We start from the raw sequence: 24,322 nt of genomic DNA on the forward strand, positions 1-24,322 counted from the left end.
TGAAAATAACACATAGACAGATGACCCTCCTCCATAAACTCCTGATTGTTCTTACTGGTTGTTGTGCAGGAGAACATGGTTCTGCTCCCCCATCTGGGCTGACCCCGTAGACCCTGAGCTGACTAGAGCTGATCTTCTTGTTAGGAAAGCAGAGGAGTAAGCCCTCAAGGTGTGAGGCAACAGAGCTGACTCCACCTATTTCATCTGCCATGGGGTGGCATGGGTGAGGGAAAGATGCCCTCCCCTCTCTGCCCCTGCTATCTGTGGCAGGAGAGAGAGCTGGCCCTAGTGTCATGAGAATGAGAGAACTAGCCCTGCTCCTTACCAGTTGCAACACACAGGAGAGAGGGCCCTGAACCCCTCCTGGACAGCACACTAGAGCTAACACTGCTGTTAGGGGTACAGGTGGTCCATCCCTGAGGGTGTGAGAACAGGAGAGCTGACCTTGCTCCCCCCATATGCCTCCTACAGTAATCAGGAGAGAGGGCCCTGCACCTTGCCTGGGCCAAACAGTAGAGCTGATCCTAGTGATATAAGTGTGGGTGAGTTGGATCTGAGGACCTCTAAGATCAGAAGAACTGATCCTCCTCCTTCCTGCAGGCTGCATTGAGAGAGCTAACTGAGGCAGTGCTGGAGAGCTTGCCCAGGTAGTGATGATTAGGGAAAGCTTGCAGCCTGACCAACCCAACTACCATCCTGGCCCAGAATCCCAGAACTAGGGCTGTGAGTTCACCTACTCCAACTCCCATCAAATCTATGAACTGTTGGAGCATGTGACGGGATGAACTTACAGATCCATGACACAGGACAACAGGATATCCAAAAGGCACCCCAGGAGAGCCCATAACTGATGCTGTAGCAGAAACCAGAGGCCCAAGGCCAGACCAATGGCTCATGGCAATGAACACTTGCAAATAACAATGAATGGACAAAAGGATAAACTGTGTGACTCAACAAGCCACACTGCAGCTTCCACGACAAGATTATTCTCCTTTCTTTTTCCTTTCCCTTTCTTTTTTGTTGTTTTATTTGTTTTTTATTTTTATTTTAAATTTGGATTTGATTTAATTGAGGGGAGGTTACAAGGGCAGAGGACAGATGTTATGGGACAGGGAGATAAGTGGGATTGGAAAGCATAATATGAAATCCACAAAGAATCAATGGAAGTTAAAAAAAGAGAGCAAAACGTAGAACTTCATGTGAACTGTACATAAAACTCCAAGGATAGACTTCAGTGGGCCTACCTTCATCGTTCCCAGCACATCAGTGAATGAGCAGTCTTCTGCACTAAATGACAACATTCTTAGTCATACCTGCACTGCTGCAATCACAAGGCAGGATCGGCTGCTAAGAAAGGAAGTAAAGCACAAACAAAAACAACTGCTATTTCAAAATCTACTCAAGAGGGAAAGGGTTCTCACTTAGTTACTCTCTTAGGTCACAGTTCATCATCGACAAAAGTAACAGTAGGAACTCAAGAGAGGAGCCTGAAGCAGAAACCATGAAGGAACTCCTTACTGACTTCAAAAGTTTTCATACAGTGTATTTGACCATATTCTTTCCTCTTCAATAACTCTGCCCACACCTTCTCTACCTACCTAAATATATTTTATGCTTTCTTTTTCTCCCTTCTTCAAACCCCTAAAACAAAACAAAAGCCCAAAATTCAAGCAAATAAAAAAAACGTATTAAGACAAAAAATATATGAAAACAAAACACGCACACACACACACACACACACACACACACAAATGGAGTCTGTTTTACATTGGTCAACTAATCCTGGTCATGGGCTCTGCCCTGAAGTATGTTTGTTATACATAGTGACATACATTTGAAGAAAACTGATTTTTCCTTTCCCAGTAGCTATCAAGTGCAAATACATTCTTGATTAGGAGTGGGGTTTTGTGTCACCCTCCCCTTCTCATTGCTGGGACTTTTGTCTTGTTTGAACATGTGCAGGTCTTGTACATGCTGTCGTACTCTCTGTGAGTTTATATGTGCATTAGTCCCATTATGTCTGGATAGCACTGTTTTCTTGGAATCATCTATCAGTTCCTATTTTTATACAGCCCAGCCCCACTTTATTAAAGATAGTACTGACACGATAGACTGAGCCCTCTTTTACAAACTAGCAATAAAGAAAACGACCCCCTTGGTTCTGCCCAGAGGCCAATCTTATGGAGACAGCTCAACAACTGAGATTTGATGACAGAAGTCACAAAATAATCCCACACCAGTTCAGATTTATGAATAATAAAAGGGTTATTTATTTAAGGGAAAACTTACAGATCACTGTCCTAAATAACAGTCCTCTGTGCAAACAGGAACAGAGTCTAGCAGCCAGAAGTGGGAGCAGGAGGCAAGGGAGGGGGCACAGGTTTTACAACTGCTTTTATAGTATAAGAGACCATGCCCAAGTGGGCTGGTGTCTTAAAGGCTATTGGCTGAAAGAGCAGAATGTGCTCCCACAGCACCTCCCCCTTTTATTTAAATAAGAGAGTTCCAAACCCAATACAAAACTATATACACTAGGAAAAGATATCAAGGATAATTAGAATTACAACCAGCATAAACAATATTAAGCAAGGAACGCATGCTAAATGTTTTAATAAACATTTTATCGAAGACCTGAGAAAGGAGATAATATTACTTGACCAGGCAGGAAGTACAAATAAGCAGCTTCCAAAGCAAGCAATATATGACAGAGACAATTAGCTACTAGGCCTTTGATGGGGTTGAAGATTATATAGTCATAGTTACTATACTCTTATGATCTAGCCAAGCCATTTCCTATACAAGACTTAGACTCCTTAGGATAGAATGTTTATTAAAACATTTAGCATACCTTCCTTGTTTAATATTGTTTATGCTGGTTGTAATTCTAATTACACTTGATATCTGTTCCTAGCGTATATAGTTTTGTATTGGGTTTGGAACTCTCTTATTTAAACAAAAGGGGGAGATGTATATACACACACCCAAAGACTCATGAGTCTACTGTGACCACCACAGAAATTGTGTTGAATCATGAGTCTACTGTGACCACCACAGAAATTGTGTTGAATCTATATAAGGAAATTGATAGTTCAGTCTTCAAATTTCCAGCCCATGAACATGCCATCTGTTTAGGTCTTTGACTCCTTTGGACGTATCTTGTTAAATTTTGGGTTGTTTGGTAGAGGATACAGCTGAGTGAGTACAGCCCATGTTCACCATGCATGGGACTCTGGGTTCTATTTTCAGCAACACCAAAGAAACCAACAAATTGCAAATAATCAACAAATAAACGTTTTTGAAGGTATGATTATTAAATTCCAAAGGTATTTGATGTGCGCTGTGATTACTTTTAGTAGTACTGCTTTTTTATTTTGAAGGTTTTATTTCAGTAAGTTTTTAGGCTGTAAACATTTTAGGGGTATTAGAGGCACAAAACTGTTGGAAACGTCACAGAAAATGTTGATATATTCCTTATTCTGTACTTCCAGTTGTTAACATATTACTAATATCAAATTAAGTAATACACTATTCTAGTATATCACTAATAATATTTTGATATACATATATACCAATGTCTGTTCATTTTGGCACTTTTCTTGTCATATGTTGAACTTCCTGTCTACTGCTAAATTCAACTTAACCCCAATAGTTTATGAATATCTTTGTGTTGTCTACATACAAAGTCATCATATTATCAAATCAGGATACTTGAACGTCTCAGTCAGAGTTACGACTGCCATGGTGAAACACCATGCCCAAAAGCAACTTGGGGAAGAAAGGGTTATTTGGATTACACTTCCACAGCACTGTTCATCACTAAAGGAAGTCAGGACATGAATTCAAACAAGGCAGGAACCTAAAGGCAGGAGCTGATGCAGAAGTCATAGAGGAGTGCTGCTTACTGGCTTCCTTCTTGTGGCTTGCTAGCCTTCTTTCTTATAGAACCCAGAACCACCAGCACAAGGGTGGTAGCACCCACAATGAGCAGGGCCCTCCCATGTCAACAATTAATTAAGAAAATGCTTTACAGCCAGATCTTATGGAGGTCTTTTCTCAACTGAGGTTCCCTCTTTTCCAGTGACTCGAGTTTGTGTCACCTTAAAACTAGCCAGCACTCTTGAACTTTTCATTTCCAATCCTTATGCTTTCTGTGCTTCGTTCCACCTCAATACACTAAGAACACAACTACAATGTTGAATAGCTGTGGCAGCAACCACCGTTATTATTTTATCACCCGTCTTAATGAAAAGTATTCCCTTTTCATTTATGCAGTGAATTACATTGATAATTGAATATTAGAGAAATCCTGAATGTCTGAAATGAATAATAGCTTTTCTTTGCCATTATCAACATTTGTATTTTGGAAACAATTCTTTACTTTTGGACAATTATTTGGTATATTAAACCATATAATTAATATACTGCAATTAATATACTTACATAGAAATCATTGCATTTTTTCATAGCAATTCCCTTATGCTTATGATCTGTCCCAGAAAAAGAATTGGAGGATCACAGGTTTTAAAACTGTAATTAGATTTTCCTCTACAGAGCACTTGACTACTTTGTGCAAAACCTTGGGTTTGATCTCAATTACTGAGAAGAAAAGAATCATATACTCTATTTTATCTAAAGAACATACATAACATTAGTTAAGATGTTAGCAAGATATAATCTGCCAATTTTATATAGCAAGATTGTTGTTTAATTTGAAACCCTTTGCTAGCAAATGTAAACTTTCACAAATATTTCTAGAATGTTTTGTACATATGTGAAAAGGTTTCATCTCATTTATCCATATATGTTTATGTATTAAATGCCCCAACAGTTATAAAAACATATAGTAACTTGGCTTTTATATCAACTACATAATGATAAGGGTTATACAGAACAAGTCAGAATGCAAATAACCTCTGTATTTTAAACAACTAACGACAAGTGGTAAGATTGTTGTATGATTCTGAAGAATGATACATAAATACCATTCGTCCTATGGAAAATATGAAGGCTTTGATAGGAAGACCCATGATGCAATTTGTTATAAACTAGCTGTCAGTAGACTAGTATCCTGACATAGATATGTCTGATTGACATTTGTTTATAAATGAAGTTTTGTGAGAGTGTATGCAGAGCCATGTGCCATTTGTGGAAATTAACCTAATTCAATAGCAAAGATGAAGAGTTGCCTAGCAAAGACAAAGGTCACCTAGCTCAGAGAGTCTAAAACATTTCCTATCTCTCTATAGATAAAGTTGTCGGTTCATTTAAGGAAAGCACTTTTGTAGCAAATGAAGAATAACCACAAGAGGGAGAAATTAGATGCATGAACTCATTTGGAAAATCGCATTAGGTTCAGATAAGAATAAGAGTGATTCCAAGTCAGGGAGTGGTTCAGAGATTAGCAAACATGGAAAACTGAGAGAAATTTTATGTAAATAATCAGCAGAATTAGATAGGGTAAAAAGATATGAGGAAAACAAATAGAAACTAATAAAACGACCACATTTCCTAGTTAGTGAATAATGTTTTCAAGTACAAACTGTGGAAATAAAATGAAAACAACTTTCTAGGATGTTATCCATTTATTCTAAGATCAATAATTGTGAGATACAGGCATGTGCTTCATCAATTCATCCCTCAATTGATCTCTAAGGCTAAAGGTGATACAGGATCGTTGGTCTACAGTTGGTAGCAGGTAATATTAAAATAATCACTCAAATAAATGTAAAAAATATGATCTCCCCATTTAGATTTAACTTGTCATTAATTTATATAATAGAAATACAGAATGGACCAATAGCTAAATCTAGATATATTACCTTTTTCCCTAGACAATGGCAAATTTGAAAGCAAGCTGCAATGATAACATGTATATGAAATATGTAAAACCATAGGAGTATGTATTACAGATAATACAGAAATGTAGAATGGCAACCCAACTTCAGAGCAACAGTAATAGAGAGAAAAGGAAGGGGTTAGCTTGATCTCTTGTTCTATTTTGTACCAGCCTTTTTCTTTTGCACCACCAACCAGCTCCCAAGTCATGACATGGAGAGTTATTATTAGTTATGAATACCTTAACTTATTATTAGTTATGAATGCTTGGCCTAATTTAGGCTTGTTTCTGGCTAACTCTTTTAACTTAAATTAACCTGTCTCTCTTTATCTACCTTTCGCCTCAGGGCTTTTTACTTTTCTTTCCTTCTGTGTATCTTACTTTCACTGTTTCTCATTTCTGGCTTTTGGATGCCTGGTCTTCTCCTCATTCTCTTCTATCCTTCCTTGTTCTTCTCTCAAGCCTAGATTTCCCTTCCTATTTATTCTTTTTGTCCACCAGCTCTGCCTATCCTTTATCTACCTATTTATCATTCAGTTCTTTATTAGACCAATCAGGTGCCTTAGGGAAGCAAGGTGAAAAAAATGGAACATATCTTTACATTGTTAAACAAATGTTGCATAAACAAAAGAAACCCACCTTTACACAGTGAAATATTCTGCAGCATACACAAATGTTAAACATTTTTACATAATTAAATATTCCACACTATTTCCTCCCTCCCTCCCTCTCTCCTTCCCTCCCTCCCTCCCTTCCCCCTCTCTGTAAAAAGCTTCTGCAGGCAAATAACACTAAACAGGAGAGGAGAATGAACTGTCCTAGTCATCAGAGAAGGAAGATTGCATCTATTAAAAGTAGAGCAAAAAAAATGCATCATCCAGTGCCACAAGTCAGAAGGAGGATTAGGCAACTCTGGCTACCATCAGTAAGACACTGGGGAACGTTTAGGCATATTAATGGGAAGCAGATGGTGGGGGGTGGCTGATGTGGGAGAATCTTCTGTTTTAATAAAGAAACTGCCTTGGCCAGCCCTTAGGTGGGTGGAGTAGACAGAACAGGAAGAAGGAAGTGAGGTAGATGGCTCAGACAGATGCCACGCCTCTCCTAAGTTAGCCAGACTGCCCTGCCTCTCCTCAGACAGATGCGATGAAGTCAGCCACCAGGTCAGACATGCTGAATCTTTCCGGGTAAGACACCATTCATGGTGTTACACAGATTATTCGATATGGGTTAGTCAAGCTGTGAGTAAGAGGCTGAAACTAATGAGCCAGGCAATGTTTAAAAGAATACAGTTTCCGTGTAATTATTTCGGGTGTAAAGCCAGCCGAAAGCAGGGCAGCAGGAAGTCGCCCACAGCGCTCCTCACTACAGGTGGCGTGGGGAGAAAGAACTTGGCATCAAAGTTGTGAGGCAGAGACAACAAATGGCTCATTCGAAAGAAAAGATGACAATAAATGAACATGAATAGAGTGTTAGGTTTCAAGTCTTGAATGCCTCCCAAATAATCATGTGGAGCAATTGGAGGTTATGAGCTTTTAGGAAGTGAGACCCAGCAGAAAGGATGTTTGGTTAAAGAAGGGGCTTCTGAAGGCGACAGTGGGCACTCTAGCATCTTTATCTATGTTTCCTGATGGCAATGTGGTGAACAGCCTCTCTTAAAAGGCTTTTCTATCATGGAGGATTATGCTGCCACAGGGCTAAGGCAACCATGGCCAAGTGACAGTAGGATAAAAGCTTTGAAAGTGACAGACAAAAGAATTCAATCCTCTTTTTAAAGTTGTCTCAACTATTTTGTTACATCTTGATAAAACTCTCCCCCCCCTCTCTCTTACATACATATACACACAGAGAGAGCTAGTCTAAATAAGAAATAAGAAATGTTTAATTTGTTTGATAACTTTAATTCAATCAAGGTAGGTACTCAAATAACTACACATCTTTTTTTCTTCAAAAACTGAGGTTTCAGCTGGCTATGATGGCTTATACCTATAATCTCCATACCTGGGAGCCTAATGCAGGGTTATTGCTGTTGTGTGTAAGGCCAGTCTAGATTATAGTGTGAGACCTGTACCCCCCCCCCCCCAAATATTGATTCTTCATATTAGCAGAACTAAATGACTTAAGCAAAAATCTATTTCCTTAAGGGAAAAGCTCCAAACTACAAAAGATTTTAATATGACTTAAAACAATATTTAAGCATCGGTATTAAAGCATACATAAATAATATAAGAGGTAGTTGCCAAACATGAGAAACATGAGCCATGAAACAAAGTTTTCAGGAATACAGCATCTGTAGATTGATTCCAATGAAGTGGTGTGCATCTCCATGAAGCCATTAGGTCCTGGGATGGGACAACTTTTCACAGAGAGAAACAAGCTCATCAGTGTGAATGAAATCAAGAGCTTTCAGAAAGTTGTCACATTAACCAACAGAGATCACCAGGTTGTATTTAAGGTGCTTAGTTCAAAAAAGAGTTTGAGTGCCAAACAATCTAGACTCAGCATGACTAGAGAGGCCAGTTATCATTAGGCATTTGATAACCAAGGCTGAACACATACTTACATTATACGAATGTTCAGTAACATCTGACTTTGACATAACAAACTTTGAAATAGTAATTCTGATCAAGAAGCTTATTGCTTCTGCCTAACGGGACATTTCTCCTTAGGCCAAGGCACTTTCTTACCAATTTCCTTCCACATTTTCATTTCTGAGCATGCTACTGAAATGTATTACCCTGCCTTATGAATGTTAATACTTTCTGCCATTGAAACAAACAGAAATGTGAAAATGATGCTGTTTCTCTGCATCCCATGGTCTAGCTTTCAGTGTTCAACTTTATGGACTCCTGGGATCCCTTCAATATAAATGACAACATTACATTTGTATTATAAGATCACAAGTACATACAAAAAGATAAAGTTCATTTCCTTCAAATTAGTCATAAGCAAACAATGTTCATTATTTTCACTATCTATAAGATACATATAATTTCATTGTATATTACATTTTTGCAAACAGACTTTCTTTCCTTAAATTAACTTTTGAAAGATACTTTGAATTTCTACAATTAATACTATCCCAATCTATCCTTGTTCTCAGAAGTCTACAGAGATCTCTACAAGAAGAGAGTCTACGGTCTAGCTTCAGTAACATCTAACCTAGGATGAATTTTCTGATAACACCATTTTTAAGTTACTCACGCCCCTATATGTAACCTCTCCTTCATACTCCTGTAAGAAATAGCAATAGAGTCAGTTTGCCCAAAACAAAAACAACTAAACAAAATAACAACAACAAAAAAGACACATTAACTATAAAACCACAAGGATAACAATTTAAGTAATTTTATTTTTTTGAGGGCCTAAACGTGCAGCACTGGTTGGCTTGAAACTCACTATATAAACAAGCTTAGCTTCAAACTCACAGGAACCCGATATCATGGCAAAACCACTATGATCTATTTGTTTCAATATCACTGCACATAGATACATGTTACTATTTATTATCGTGGATACTAAAGTGCAACATATTATTTTGTATCTTCTCATGAAAATTTTAATACAGCTCTGTAGTCCCGTCCTGGTACTAAAGACAGAAGAAATATTAGCACATCATATCATTAGCAATGCTCTGACTGAATACCTGAGATAGGTATCAAATCAACCTTTAAAACTAAAAGGCTATAGAATACCAGTTATTCATATGCAATGTTCCTTCGAATAATGCCTTTTAAATGAAACCAATTTTCATGCAAACAACCTGTCTTTCATGTCACAGAGTTCTGAGGATGCACACAAACACTATCATTAAACCACACACTTGTGTAGGAGGTAAGTTATAAAATACTTCTTACACATAAAAGGGTATAGTTTTTTGGATTTACAACACTGTTTATTTTGTACATTTCATTCAATGCAATCTATATAGCACTGTAAGACATGGGGATGGTTGAAAGTCAGCTCAAAGGAAAATGGTAAGGAATTACATTGTCAACAAAGAAAGGGATAATTTTCTTGCAGAAGCTGTTTGAAAGCATGGTGAGCTGGTGAAGCTCCCTGGATAGTGGTTCTCAACCTGTGGGTTGCAAGCCATTTGTGAAACATCTGTCTCCAAGAAATTTATGTTATGATTCATAATGGTATTAAAATTAGTTATAAAGTAGCAATGAAGATAATTTTATGGTTGGCGGGTCACCCCAATATGAGGAACTATGTTAAATGGTCACAGCATTAGGAAGGTTGAGAACCGCTGCCTTAGATACTGGAGGAAAGCCTCTCTGTGCCCTGAGTCAGCAGTGACTGTGGCTAATTCTCTTGTCCAGAATGTTCATGGGCTTGAGTCTCCAAGGATAGCTATTATATTCCCAATGATACGACCTTAGTGCTTCCTGCTAAAAGGCTAGAAATTGTATGCTGTATATTATATATTTATTTCCAGACTAAAGCTAAGCTCTATTTATGTACAAAACCTCAACCACAGTTAATATAAAAGAAAAAATAATTTAGCAATACTGTAGGTATTACAGACACATGTATATGCACATGCACACAGAATATGATTCAACCCAGTATACCTAAATTGATTAACTATCTTAATCTTAGACCTTGTCCTAGTTAGGGTACTATTACTGTGATGAAACAGCACAACCAAAAGCCACTTAGGGACAAAAGGGTTTATCTGGCTTACACTTCTACAGCATAATTCATCACTAAAGGAAGTCAGGTTAGAAACTCTAACAGGGCAGGAACATAGAGGCAGGAACAGATGTAGATGGCATGGAGGAGTGCTGCTTTCTGAGTTGCTTCCCTGGCTTGCACAGTCTTTCTTATAGAACCCAGGGCCACCAACTCAAGGATGGCCATCACCCCCAGTGGACTAGGCCCTTCCACCTCAATTACTAATTAAGACAATGCCTTACAAGCTCGTCTACAGTCTTATGGAAGCTCTTAATTTAGGTTCCCTCCTCTCAGATGACTTTAGCTTGTGTCAAGTTAACATAAAATTAGCCAGCATAGACCTATATTCAATTAGATTTAAATATATCTTATTAATAGTAGGTATTTGTTGGTTGCTTCCTCAGCCTCTGTTCCCTTTTATTTCCAACAGAAAGGAGTTTGGTTTTCTTTAGAACGCATCTATTCCCTGTTTAAACCAGTCATGTGGTTTGTGTAGACAGCCCTTATTCCTAGGTTAAACTCTGGAGAGAGATCTTTGAACCTAAGCAAAGGGACTGGTTCAGAAATGGGCATTTGCCATATATCAGACAAGTAAACAAGAACAATATCCTAAGAACTCCTATGAATGAAGTTTCTTTGTTCTATAGAGGCTCCAAGAAGATTCTGTGGACAGTTTTAGAAGCACATGAGATCAATTAATGTTGTCATTGGATAAAAAAGGCTATGCACAAAAACAAGTCTAGCTCCTAGGGAAAGATAGATCTACAAGGATAAAAATGGAGTCACGACTGACAGCATCAAGAACTTTTGAATGAAATCTCTGTTGTTGCTTAAAATCATATTATGAACTTGCTGTTGCTAATGTGCATAATAGAAAAGGTTGCTTGTATGTACTGTTGTTTGCAACACTAGTACCCAAGTAAAAGTCTAGAGTAGTCTTAAGCACAATCCAAGACTGTCATTACAAGAAAACTCAAAGAAAATGGATGCATGATACATTGAGTTTTTTCTCCCACCTATATTATAGAGAATTCCTGAGAGACACAGGGGGAGCTCAGGTGTCGAATACCTGAAAAATGAACATTACTAATCTCCACAAATAGCTGTCTTAAATTTGAATTACTTATTTGTTTTAAATGTCTGCTATGAAATTGTTCCAATTCATTGCATTGTTATGATATGATTTGTGATTTTAATTTAGCTTTCTGGTGCATAAGCTAAAATAACGATAATTATTTTCTATCGTATTCATGCATGAGAAAATGTCATTACATGATAATTGAGTTGGAAAAATATCTGCACGTTCTTGATTGAAATGACAATAACAGGGAAGGAAAGAGGGAGGAAATAACACAGTCATCCTTTCAAAGTCTAGTTTGATGTGTTTATTTACTCTTGGTACAAGATGATAGGTTCAAAACAATGGAGGAATTCTATCTCAAAGCCAGCTAGAAGCAAGCTTTATAGCATTGAGACAGATCAGAGCAGTGGGTTTGGTAATACAGTCATAAAATCTTGAGAATTTCATTTGTTGGTCAGAAGTGAGATCTAGAGCTAGTTAGTAAATATTTTAGGTTTACCGTGTCTCCTGGTTTTACTCAGTTGTGCTACTGAAGCCTGGAAGCAGCCACATATAGTAAAAATATTAATGGTTGTGGCTTTGTGACAGCAAAATGTGTTTACAAAAATTCTGGCTACAGACTATAATTTGCCAATTCTCATCAGAGAAACTGAGCAACAATAACATCAATGTGTAACACTGAAGAAGAAATTGACAAAATGCACCAGAAAGAGTCTGCCTCTCCTGCTTTGTTATTGTCCTAACCTGCAATCTGAGGAAAGTGTGTGGGGCTAAGCACGCACCCTCTGTCTAGATCACATGCTTCACTTCAGGGACATTACTAATACTTGTCATGGGTAACACTGGCAATGACAGTGGTGCCCAATGGAGCTTGACTGCAATCAAAAGCTCTGACAGTAACAAAATATCTCATGGAGACAAAACCAACTGAAAACAGGGTAGAAACTGAGGAGGTGGCTTAGCAGATCAATGTTTATTGTACTTGAGTTTGGTTCTTGTGGTCTCTAGGTGGAAGGAGAGAATTGAGTTCTGAATGTTTTTCCTGTGACTTCCATACCCCCCCCCCCGCCCTCTCTCTCTCTCTCTCTCTCTCTCTCTCTCTCTCTCTCTCTCTCTCTCTCTCACACACACACACACACACACACACACACACACACACAAAATACTGGCTATATATTGTTGATTGACTGACATTTGTACAGTTCTATAAGTTATCTACTTTAACAGTTGTATCTTTTATTTCTAACCTACTGGTTCATCAACTGCTATTACCACGCTAGCCATAAATTGTTATATATGGACACAGCATTTCCTTTCTTATCCTCTGTCTTCTGATCACATATATTTTTTTCTATCATTCCTGTAGGGAACCTTGAAATTGGCTCAAGACACCCAAGACCAAGTTCTCCATACAAAAGAGATTTATTTGCCCCAGAGGGACAGAGGGCAGGGATAAAAAAACAGGAGATAGAGGAAGAGAAAGAAGGGGGAAAAAAAACAAGGGAGAGGGGACAAAAGAGGCCATGGAGAAGGGTAGAGGGTATTTGGTGGGGGGCACAAAAGACTGTCTCTGGATAGAGAGGAGATAGGTGTGGCCCATAGGAAAATGGTGATTTATAAAGGTAATGAAGCCCTGTTAGGATGAGGTGCTTATTTTCATTGGGCATTTAATGAGGTGAGCCAAAGGAGGCGTTGATTGCTCCACTTCAGTACTTTGACAGCTTAACCTTGGTAGTCAGCCTCAGAAGGAGGAAGTGGCCAAATAAAGGAATGGACCTGGGGGGTTAGCTTTAGGAATGTAGTCTAATGGTTATTAGCAAGGTAGAGGGAACAGGAAAAAGGGCGTGGCCTGCCAGAGCCAGGTTTACCGTGTTCAAGCTGGCTACAGTTCCTTCCCTTCCTATTGTTACTGCAGTGAACCAAGAACTCATACTGGGGCTCCTGACAGCTTAACTTCACTTCATAGCTTCACTAAACAATAGCATCCAGCCCATTTCCCTGAAGTGTTTGTACTTTTCCTCAAGCCCTAACTTAAATCTCTTTGTAAGTTTTGCAATACTGTGACACACCACATATCACCCTTCCATAAAGCACTTAGAATGTCTGCCATTCTTTTTGTCCCATTAGAAAATATGACAGTACACAAAATGTTAGAATAAGTTTCAGGGTGATAAAAAAAAGTTACTTATGATGCAGTCTACTTTCTTGTATAATAACAGCTAGAATTTGTATAGAAAGCTTTAAAGGAATTCTTTTAGTTCTCCAAGTTTGATGATTCAATAACTGTCATTTTCTCCAATTACCAGAAAGTAAAACCAAGGCACGGAGAGTTAAATCATTCCAAAGCTGTAATTCTTCAGCTAAGAAAGACTTTGAAAAACAACAACAAAATACTGCTTCCCCACGCCCCTCCCATTATTATGTGTGCGGATTCCTCATTTCCAATCTTTAAGTGAAAATACCGCTGGGGGAAATATAGTGTGTGGGGGCGGGGGAGGAGTCTGGAGATGTAGCTTTTGAGAACTTGAGTAACATGAGCAAAACCTCCTGTTTTATACACACACACACGGGGGGGGGGGGGAGTTTCCTGCTTTTATCAAGATATACAAAATGATATGGTAGGATCTAAGTAAACTCAGGTCAAGAAGAGTTGCAGTGACTTACAACAGGGACATCAATTACCAGGGACAGAATTAGAACCCAGTCGTGCCTATTTTACACTTTTCTCTAATCGGTTCTTTATAGAATTTCACCCCAGGGAAAGCTGAGACTGTGTATCAATGAAAGGTGACCATCTATTTCTTAAGGGAGGTTCATACACCTTTACCTATTTGAATTTCGTTTTTATAAATTTCGTTTTTAAAATTCACAATACACAAGCATCTTAAAAAAAAAAAAAAGTTGGATTCTCCGAAAACGTACATCATGTGGATACAACATGCTCACTTTGTACGGCGGTGCCATTCGCCTGTTTGAACTTTTTTGGCTCCTGCCGGAGAGCTAGAGCTCCCTCTACCCGGCATCCACGTTGCCCACGAGAACAAAGAAGCTCTCCGCCTCCCCCAGTCGCCGAGGAAACTTCTTCTCTCGGGCGTCTCCGGAAACGGTGGGTCTTCCCACACCACCTTCAGCGAAGGCCACATAGCCTTCCCCGTGGCCCCTTCCCCTCGGGTCGCGCCCTCCCGCCTCTCCCTCCACCCACCTCCACGGAGAGCCCCACTTCCGCCTCTCCCGCCTTTGTCTGGCTCCTCCTAGCGATCGCTATCCGGAAGTCCGGCGGAAGCACATGCACACTCCTCAGCACCGCCCCGCTTCCTGTTTGGTCGGCTTTTTCGACTTGTGATTGGCTGCCGCTAAGGCCTCGCACGTCTCGCGGTGTTTGTATCCACGAGCGGGCGCGAACCGGGACGTGTTCCTGGCGGGCGGCGTCTCATCTCCTTGTTGCCGGTTCGTCTCCAATTCCCGGAACCTCCGGGCCCAGCAGCATGACGTCTGCCTTGGAGAACTACATCAACCGTATCCTCGGGCGGGGGCTGCGGCTGCTCAGGCCGTGGCGGGGTCGTGGCGAGGGGCGGGGGGAAGCCGGAGTCGGCGTCCGCGGTGAGGTCCTGCGCACAGACCCGGGGCTTTTCCGCGTACATCACAGACCCCAGTGTCGTTAGAAGTTTCCACAAGTAGCCTTCCGATTAAAGCTCGTGTGTTCCAGCATTGGGAATAGGTGAAGTTTTTCCTCAGGTCTATCAGTGTGTAGTTACTCGCAGGCTTACTGTTTGTAGTAGAAATAGAAAGATGGTTCTCAAATTTGAATTTCGGGACCCATGCCTCCACTTTAACTGTCTATGCGATGGAATTAAAAGAAAGCTTGTAATTTTGATGGGGTTTAGTAAGTAATTTTCCAGAGCCCGTGTAAGATTTAGATTGAACTTCTGCTTTAAAGTCAGGACAGAAACAGTGCGTTGAGCCTATGTTCATAAGAAAAAAAACAAGTTAAATACAGAGAACTTTTCATGATGTAAGGATTATAACTTGATAGCAGCAATTATGACCAGGTCTTGGATTAGAAGGGTCTTAACATGCTTAAAATGATGCAGCGTTGATAAGAACGCATCCAGTTTTTATTTCAGAGGTGAAGAAATGGAAGGGATTGTCTTGCTCGGTGTCAGATTGAAACCCTTGTTGTTTAAACCAGGGTCAAACGTCACTTCTTCCATTTGATGAACCGTTTTCAAGGTAGAATTGAAACAAGTTTTTTTTTTTTTTTTTTTTTTTTAAAAAAAAACTGTTCTCCCTTATGAGCAGCGGCTGTGTTGAATCTTAATTCTCCCACTTTTTCTTTTTTAAGTAATTTGAAACCATTTCCTTACCAGGCTGAAAGTTTACAGTTTGTAGTCTCTAAGAAATACAGACCTTAACTCGGTTCTCAGGAACTGTTGCTGTTATCACTTCTGATGGGAGAATGATTGTGGTGAGTGGCATTTTCATTTCCTCTTTCCTGCGGGCTTATTGAGGGTGTATTTGAAGTACCATTTCTGTTCTGATGTTCAGGTACCACAATATAACCTAGATTCTAGTGTTCTTATGATTCAGCTATTTTGACAGACCCTCTTTCTTGACTGCTAGTCCAACTTCGCTATTAAATCTTAAAGACATATACTCTGAAATGCAGAGGTTTGTAATAAACTGACTCATCTTCTTCTTGCATCTTTCATTTCCATTCCATTCCTTTTGTTTATTTTAATTTAGAGATCTTTAACAATTTGCGCATTATGTATATGCTCGTGTAGGTTGCTTAACAGTGTGGAGATCCAGTCTGAGGAATGTGTATTCTATGATTTTATTGTTCTTTAAAAATAACGAGTGTGGTTTCAGAAACTAAATTAACTATGGCTTCACTGGGTTATGGTCTTTGGGACCCTTGCCTCATCTACTATCTCTGCAGTATTCCTTGAAAGACTAATTTAATCTCATGTTTTCCAATTCCTGATTTTGTTTTTCCTTAAAGATTTATTTTTAATCCTGTTTGTGTGTGTTTCTGTGAGTGTCTGCCATGCGTGTGCGGGTATACTACACAAGGAACCGAGAAGTGTTTGTCAGATCCACTGGAGCTGGGTTACAGGCAGTTGTAAGCCACACTGTGTGGATGCTAAGAAGGATCCTTTGGAAGAGCAGTATATGCTCATATCCACTGAGCCATCTCTTCAACCACTTCCTTTTCTTCTCAGTCCTTTTGATTCTTCTTACTTCTTAGTGAGCAATCCCCGTCCAAGGGATAGACTACTGTAGACTAGATGCATGTACCCTGTGCTAGGAATTTTTGTGTTCCTTAGTTTGCAAACAACCTTGTGAAGAGTTACCACTTTGTAGATGAGGACCCAAACTTAGAAAAAAAAGTTACTTTTCCAGAGATTCAGTATAAAAGTAACAAAACTATAAGGTCTTGTAAATTGTGTTTTATTCCAAAACCAAGGTTACTTCCCTTACTTGTTCTTAATAAAGGAAGCGAGTTTGTAGGTTTTTTGTTGTTTGTGGTAGTAGTGGTGAGTTCACAGTCTGAATTTTGTCATCCGGACAATTAGGAAAGGGTAATTAGGAATATGCTAGTTTCAACACTGCAAGAAGCCCGTTGCTATTAACAGGTAATTTGCAAAGAGCTGATTTTCGAAAACCTCATGTTTATAAATTTCTTATTTTTGTTAGAAAATGCCTATAGAAAATCTAAACAGAACCATTGTGTTGACATTCAGTAGTTCTGCCTTTGTCACGTAGTCACCTGATAAAGCTTTTGCATGTGTAATGAAAGCAAGAGGACTTTTATAGGGGTTTATTATAACTGCCGTTGGTTGACTGCTATAGGAAATAATCTCATTTGTTTTTCTTCCCAATTTCTAGATTCCAAGTTTCTTTTTAATTCATTCTGATTCTTCATGATTATGACTTCCAGAACATGGGAGTTTAATGGTGAACCCAAGAGATTAACCAGCAAAGTCCAAAATAAGATATTTCTTTAGAATCTTATTTGTGATGTTACATTTTGCTTTGGCCACACAACTATTCCTGATTATTTCCTTCAACTTTAGTTTCTGATTATTTCAGTTCTATATATGTCTATTGTAATATCAAGAGAATTCAATAATACATGCATACAAGTTACAATATTAGCAGCAAGGATGTACTAAATGTTAGGTGTAGCTTCCATGTGATTTTGTGTAGATTTTTAGATTAATTTCTGAAAAGTGCTGTTTATAATAGAGTATCATTGTTACTTTGTGATCTGGCTCTGGAGCTTGTCTTGTTTTTCTGTACTGAATCTACTATTTACTGTTCATGAAATCTTGAACCATGATTTAATTTCTGGAGCATCAGGTAGGTTTGTTATTTGAAATGAGCAAAACACAGTACTGTCACCATGGTGAAGGAAAGTTGAGGTGATTTGTGCAGTGGGTTCCTCTAGCCAGTGCCTTTCACTAAGAAGTTACATACAGTGAACTGTTATTTGTCTGGTTTGTAGTTCTTCTTATTATTAAGTTAAAAAAAGTAAATCATTTCCCCTCAAACCTGTCCTGTTTTAGTTTCTGCTCTTAGTGCTAGTTCCTGGACTATGTGAGTTTCCTTACTTGGAAATACTAGTGCCTGGCTGTTCTTTGCAGCTGTACAATAGTCAGTTTTGTACAGGTTTTCCCCATCATAAAACAAGTAAGAGGTAAGGTCTGTGTCATGGGCTACTTCTGCACTGCAGAGACATTGTGTCTGCTCGTGGGCATACATGAAGACATAAGTACTTAGCTGACAGCTGAAATGGTTGTAAGTTTGATTTACATATTCAGAACCAGAATGCATTTTATTTATTTATTTATTGCTTTTTTTTTTTTTTTTTTTTTTTTTTTTTTTTTTTTTTTTTTTTTTTCCAGGGAACACTAAAAGGTTTTGACCAGACCATTAATTTGATTTTGGACGAAAGCCACGAGAGGGTGTTCAGTTCTTCGCAAGGAGTTGAACAAGTCGTATTAGGATTATACATTGTGAGAGGTGACAATGTGTAAGTAAAATAAGTCATTTTAGTGAGGGTACATTCTCACTACTGGTGGGCTTGTGTTGTGGAAGAGAGATTTTTCCCAACTTATATGATGTCATCCATATGTAATAGAATTGTGCTTTCATCTGTTTTGTAGATGTAGCTTATCTTATATTTGATTTATACTTTTTATGTTGAAGTCTTTACTTAACAAACCAAACATTTACCTACTGAGACTTCATTTGTGTTTACTTAATTGAGAGTTGGCCTTTGAACCACGACTCTTGTATGTGCCTAACAGGCAGTCTGTCACTGATACGTGTTCTCCAGCTCTCTTTCTTTTACATTTTGAGATCAGGCTTTCCAAAGTTGCTTAGACTGACCTGGAACTTTAGGTCCACCTTTTATCATAGCCTCTGAATAGCCTAAACCACTAGTGTGTGTGTGTGTGTGTGTGTGTGTGTGTGTGTAGTGTGTGTACACACATGCACGTGTGTTTCTAATAGGAAAGTGGCCTGAGTAGGCCAAGAAAGGACTGTGCTTCGCACCAAATCGTTCCTTAAAGAAACTTTTTAACATTTTGGAAAATCTCCTTAAAAATCTCCTGTTTGAGCTATCTTTAAGTAATTCAGGTTCATTTAACTGCTATTGTTTTTAGTGAAGTGGATATACTTAACATGTCCCGTGAAAACACATTGTGTTGTTGAATTTAATCTAGTTTGAGAATATCTTAGAGGAGGCAATTTGAGAAAGACTGCGGCCATTTTGAGTGGTACTATTCAAAATAATCTTTTTCTGATGATGGATGTCTTAAATATCAACATTTTCCAGTATTATATCTACTTGCTTTGAGTAGCTGTGATATTTGAAAAGTAGCTGGTGACCAAGGAACTAAATTTTAAATTTGGAGTTTTGGGGACCTTTTGTTTTTGTTTTTTTGTTTTGGTGATCTCCCCCCCACACCCCTTTTAAAGATGTAACCCAGACTGACCTAGAGCTTGCTACACAGGCCAGACTGACTTCATTCTCCTTCAGGTTTCCAAGTATTAGTACTATAGGTCTAATCTGCTTACATGGCTAAAATTTAAATTTAATTTAAATGTTTCTAGAACTCACTGAAGAGTCAAAATATGACTGCAGGACAGCAAAAGATATAGTAATTTTGGGTGGTTTGAAGGGATATGTAAGATGATAGGGATACTTCATTTAATAGACTAAGTTTAATTCATTAGTGGATACCGTAAGTTTATCTTAAAATGGATATATGCTTTATTCTCTTTAACTTTATTTGAAGTCTGTATTTGGGAAGTAGGTTGATTGATCCTTAATCAAATTTGGGTTTATGAGTCATGAAATGTTCTCTGGAGATGACTTAGGAGAAATTATGATGTGAGTTGTAAAGGATGAGCCAGAGCAGAGGGGTCTTATCCTCTGCCCACAGCCGCACTGTGTGTGTACTCGTTCCTCCTTAAGAGTGCCTCCTGTCTTTGTTAAAAGATACCAAACTTGAACATTCACCCTAGGCCTGCTGGGCCTAGAACCTGCTTTTAAGAGCTTGTGAAAACACTTAGAGTTTTAAGGATGTTTGTATGGATTCCTGTCTTGTTAGTAGCTTGCGGTTGCCCCGCAGGGGCTTTTGTTTGGCTGTAAATAAAATGCAGTGAATCAGCCATGAGTTTTCCCAAGATCTGGTGTTCAACACTTTGCAGCATCTCTTTACTGCTGGTTCCTGTCACACCACCTTCACTTCCTGAGTGCCGTGACTTACAGGAAATGGTTCGTGTTTTTACCGCTCTCTCTCAGGACCACATGTTTGGAAGAATGAAATAAGATGCAGTAATTAGCCGGGCGGTGGTGGCGCACGCCTTTAATCCCAGCACTCGGGAGGCAGAGGCAGGTGGATCTCTGTGAGTTCGAGACCAGCCTGGTCTACAAGAGCTAGTTCCAGGACAGGCTCCAAAGCCACAGAGAAACCCTGTCTCGAAAAACAAAAAAAAAAAAAAAAAAAAAAAGATGCAGTAATTAATGGGATTTTAGAAATGCGTGGAAGTTTATTTCAGCGTTATTTAACTCTTTTTCCCTTGCTAATAATAGAGCTGTTATTGGAGAAATTGATGAGGAGACAGACTCTGCGCTTGACTTGGGGAACATCCGAGCAGAACCTCTGAACTCCGTCGCACACTGAAGACTCAGAGTGCTTAGGTGTCTGTAAATCCTGTATAAAATCTGCTTGTCCTGAAGATGATGAGAATTTTTTATGAATGTGTAATTGTGGATTTTGACTTTGTGTTGGTTCATTGTAATATGTAAATTTAAATATTTCTACATTTTTATTGGGAAACATTGCCTAAATTAATAAATGTGGTTGCCTGGTTTATTTTTCTACTAAATGATATAAAAGTCTAAGAATCATTTTGAAAACTTAGCAAATACCATTGCTTTTGGTAATTTAATATTTATGGAAAATTGGCTGTAAAACTTGGGCTATTATTATAACTTATACATGCGAATAATAATAGTAATAAAAGAGACACATTTCTTACCGTTTTTTTTTTTTTTTTTTTTTTTTAAGAAAATAACTAGATAGTAAATTGTCTTCTACAAGTACCTGAGTCGTACCTGAGATGTTTATCCCACTGCTCTGTAGATCTACAGTGGTTGAAAAACTTGATCCTTAGGTCTAAGAGATGTGAATATACAATTTGGTTGAGTAATGAAAAACTTGCAAGCTTAAGTTGCAATGAAAATAAATAGGAAAGAATGATCAGGAGGATGTCGATAAATCTTTAGATGCCCAGTAAGGTCCCAGAATTCAGTATCTGAAAACAGATTCTGCGCATCTTAAATACTGTTGTGCTGCTAAATCTTTTTAAAAAGCATGGGGAATATCTGCCATTACAGGAGTTTTGTTCAGTGGATATTGACTTCAGTCCAGAGCACTGCTCTGCTGTCTCTCTCCACTCGTTCTATTGAACTTTCATAAAGTCTGAAAGAATTCATGGAAGCAGTGTTGTAGGTCATGATTTCACAGTGTACATATTTACAGTTTTATGTGTGGGCCAAAATGGGTATCTTTGGGTAGAATAGAAAAGTGTGTATTATCTTGTAATTCAAATAAAATCAGCCTTTTTTAATGTTTTCCATTTTTTAAGTGAAAGTGCAAGAATTTCTGTAAAGATGTAAATAGTAAACCTTAGACTTGAAAGGCCATGAGGTCTAAGAATGTTGCTAGCCTCTAGTTACATCATAAGCAGCAGTAGGTAATAATTGCATAGGTTTGGTTGTTTTCCCAGTGGAGCCCCTTTCAGTGCAGACAGGCTGTATTTGGCCTAAATGCCATAATTTTAATGACTTAAGATACCTTAAGAAGGAAAGGATAATGGACAGTTCGTGTAAGTTATGGAGTGGGTTCTTTGCAGAGTTCAGAGGTGAGTTTATTTAACACTTTAATTGTCAAAATTGATGCCATTCTTTGGGTTAATTAAAACACAGGCCTTGTTAGAGGTTGGGAAGTGTTGTCATGTCTAGCCTCTAAGCTTTTATAATCTAATAAAATGGATGCAATGCAAAATGGATAAAGCAAGCGTGTTTAGGGATCGTGTGCCACATATGCTGTCTTAATACTCAGTACTTTAAATTTTGTAACCAGTTCCAAAAAGTCAGCTATGTATACTTGTTCAAGAAGTTTTATTCAAGTACTACATGTGAAGTCCACACAGCTTTCCCCAAAACTGTCATATTGTGTTTCCTGATTGAGACTAGATAAGACATCTGGAATGCTTTTATTTTATAGAGGAAGTGAATGACCAAGGACTATGGTTGTTCTGAGTGTTCCTGAATGTACACAGCTCTTTATATGCTCACAATCACTTCACATTTGCTCTTGCATGAGAACTGTTGGAGCCACTAGTTTCTATGTGGTGTCAAGGTTTTTATGTTACTTTATGAGGCTTATTCTGCAGTCATTTTTTATAAAGAGCCTCAAGTTAGTTTTAACCTTTAATTGCGCCTGTGCTTTATGATTCAAGGCAAAACTGAAAACCTACTGACTGATAATGAGTTAAAAATGTTTCTTGGCAAGCTATTTTCATTAGAATTGCCTGGGGGCAAAACGGGACTTCATAAATTGAGAGCAAAGGCTTATTTGTAGTTGAGAATGGGTGCTATTTTAAAAAATAGCTCAACATACATGCTTTTAAGTTAAATCACTTTCTTAAGTGACTTCATGCTGGCAGTTTGGGTTTAAAAATACTACAGGTGAATTTATAGAACACGAAGCCATAAACACTGAAGATAATTTTTTATCAATACTTATTTCTTTTTAAACACCGTTAGAAGATCATTCTGAAAATGTAAAGCTGATAATGTGAGAATCCATAGGAATAAACAGTGTGACTCCAGTACAGGGTAAGTGCCAGCGTTTCTGCTTACACTGAAAGAATGACTCAGTGGGTAAGAATACAGGCGTTCCCTTTACACTGATGTGTAAACCCACGTGCATAGTAGCCAGTTACAGAGCAGTCTTCCGCCTGCCCTCTGGTATGCTCTGGGCCTTTGCCTTTGGGATTTAGTAGCATTTTTGAGTGTGCATCATTTCCCAGGTGTAATGCTGGTTTCCTCCTGTAGTGATCATTTTATAGAGACGCTGAAGCTCTTATTCATCCAGGACTTTGTAGTTATTCCCATGACCTGAAACTACAGTATCAACATGGGTTATCATTACTCAGGTTGACAAAGACAGCCCTCTTAAACTGGGCTCATTAAAGCACCCAAGGCACTGTAAATTATCTTGAGCTCTACTCATTGATCTTGGTTTACTACATCTATAATGGAACAAATGGGAATAATTGTTAAAATTAGTCAGGCATCTGGCTACCCCATTCCCCATTGAGTCTTTAAGATTCCATCTTATTTATTTGAGCTCCCCGACACCACACACCATTTAGAATAGTGTACTCGGTCTTAATTGAGTCTTGGGCAAATGAGATAAAATTGCATTGTTTCCATGGGCGACTAGAAGTATTGAAAAACTAGCTCCATTCAGACGTACGCAGATGTATGAGTAGTAGTGTTTTGTTCTGACCAGCCAAACATTCATTTAGTTGTGAAATACCTGGTGCTGCTCAACAGAGCTATTCTTGGTAAGTGCTGTTGTGATTGTCATTCCTTCCTGTAGTGACAGCCCTGTGACCTGGGTGTAGTTGCTCTTTGTGACTTGATACTCCCTAATGACCATTACTTCCTTTCTAAGTGTCAGTATACTTAAGTAGAATTGGGAGTGATCCCAGCTAAGTACCTAAGCAGTAGTGGAGAGGGTGCCTTAACTTGGCCTTTCCCTGTAAGCAGATTGATGGCTACTTTGTCATCATAGAGCCTTCATCCAGTAACTAATGGAAGCAGGTGCAGAGATGCAGAGATGCACAGCTGAACACTGGCCTGAGCTCCAGGAGTCCAGTCATAGGGAGGAGCGACAATATGAGCAAAGGGTTCAAGACCATGATGTAGATACCCACGGAAACAGCTGACCCAAGATAATGGGAGCTCAGGGACTCTGGACTCACAGCTGGGGAAACCAACTGGGCCCTTGGAATGTGGGTGATAGCTGTGTGGCTTGGGCAGTTTGTGGAGCCAACTGGCCCTGGAAGCATTATTTATCCCTAGTGCACGAAATGGTTTTTTGGGACCCATTCCCCTATGGAGGGATACCTTGCTC

At 38.8% G+C, this 24,322-nt stretch overlaps 1 protein-coding gene across 1 annotated transcript; it reads left to right on the forward strand.

Moving 5' to 3' along the window:
• Window positions 1-14,955: 14,955 nt before the first annotated feature.
• Window positions 14,956-21,155, forward strand: Lsm8 (LSM8 homolog, U6 small nuclear RNA associated). Its single transcript, XM_038321006.2, has 4 exons — window positions 14,956-15,113; window positions 16,022-16,062; window positions 18,506-18,633; window positions 20,704-21,155. The coding sequence occupies exons 1-4, from the start codon at window positions 15,083-15,085 to the stop codon at window positions 20,792-20,794; spliced, it is 291 nt and encodes a 96-aa protein (XP_038176934.1). The 5' UTR covers window positions 14,956-15,082; the 3' UTR covers window positions 20,795-21,155.
• The last annotated feature ends 3,167 nt before the right edge of the window (window positions 21,156-24,322 follow it).

Source organism: Arvicola amphibius, chromosome 2, assembly GCF_903992535.2.
Source record: "Arvicola amphibius chromosome 2, mArvAmp1.2, whole genome shotgun sequence".
Taxonomy (NCBI): domain Eukaryota; kingdom Metazoa; phylum Chordata; class Mammalia; order Rodentia; family Cricetidae; genus Arvicola; species Arvicola amphibius.

What these genes read in the sequence shown, in the direction of transcription:
- Lsm8 (XM_038321006.2), top strand. Translation starts at nt 15,083, where the DNA reads ATGACGTCTGCCTTGGAGAACTACATCAACC. An exon ending in CTGATGGGAGAATGATTGTG is followed by an intron (nt 16,063 to 18,505) that starts GTGAGTGGCATT and finishes TTTTTTTTCCAG; the next exon opens with GGAACACTAAAAGGTTTTGA. An exon ending in ATTGTGAGAGGTGACAATGT is followed by an intron (nt 18,634 to 20,703) that starts GTAAGTAAAATA and finishes TGCTAATAATAG; the next exon opens with AGCTGTTATTGGAGAAATTG.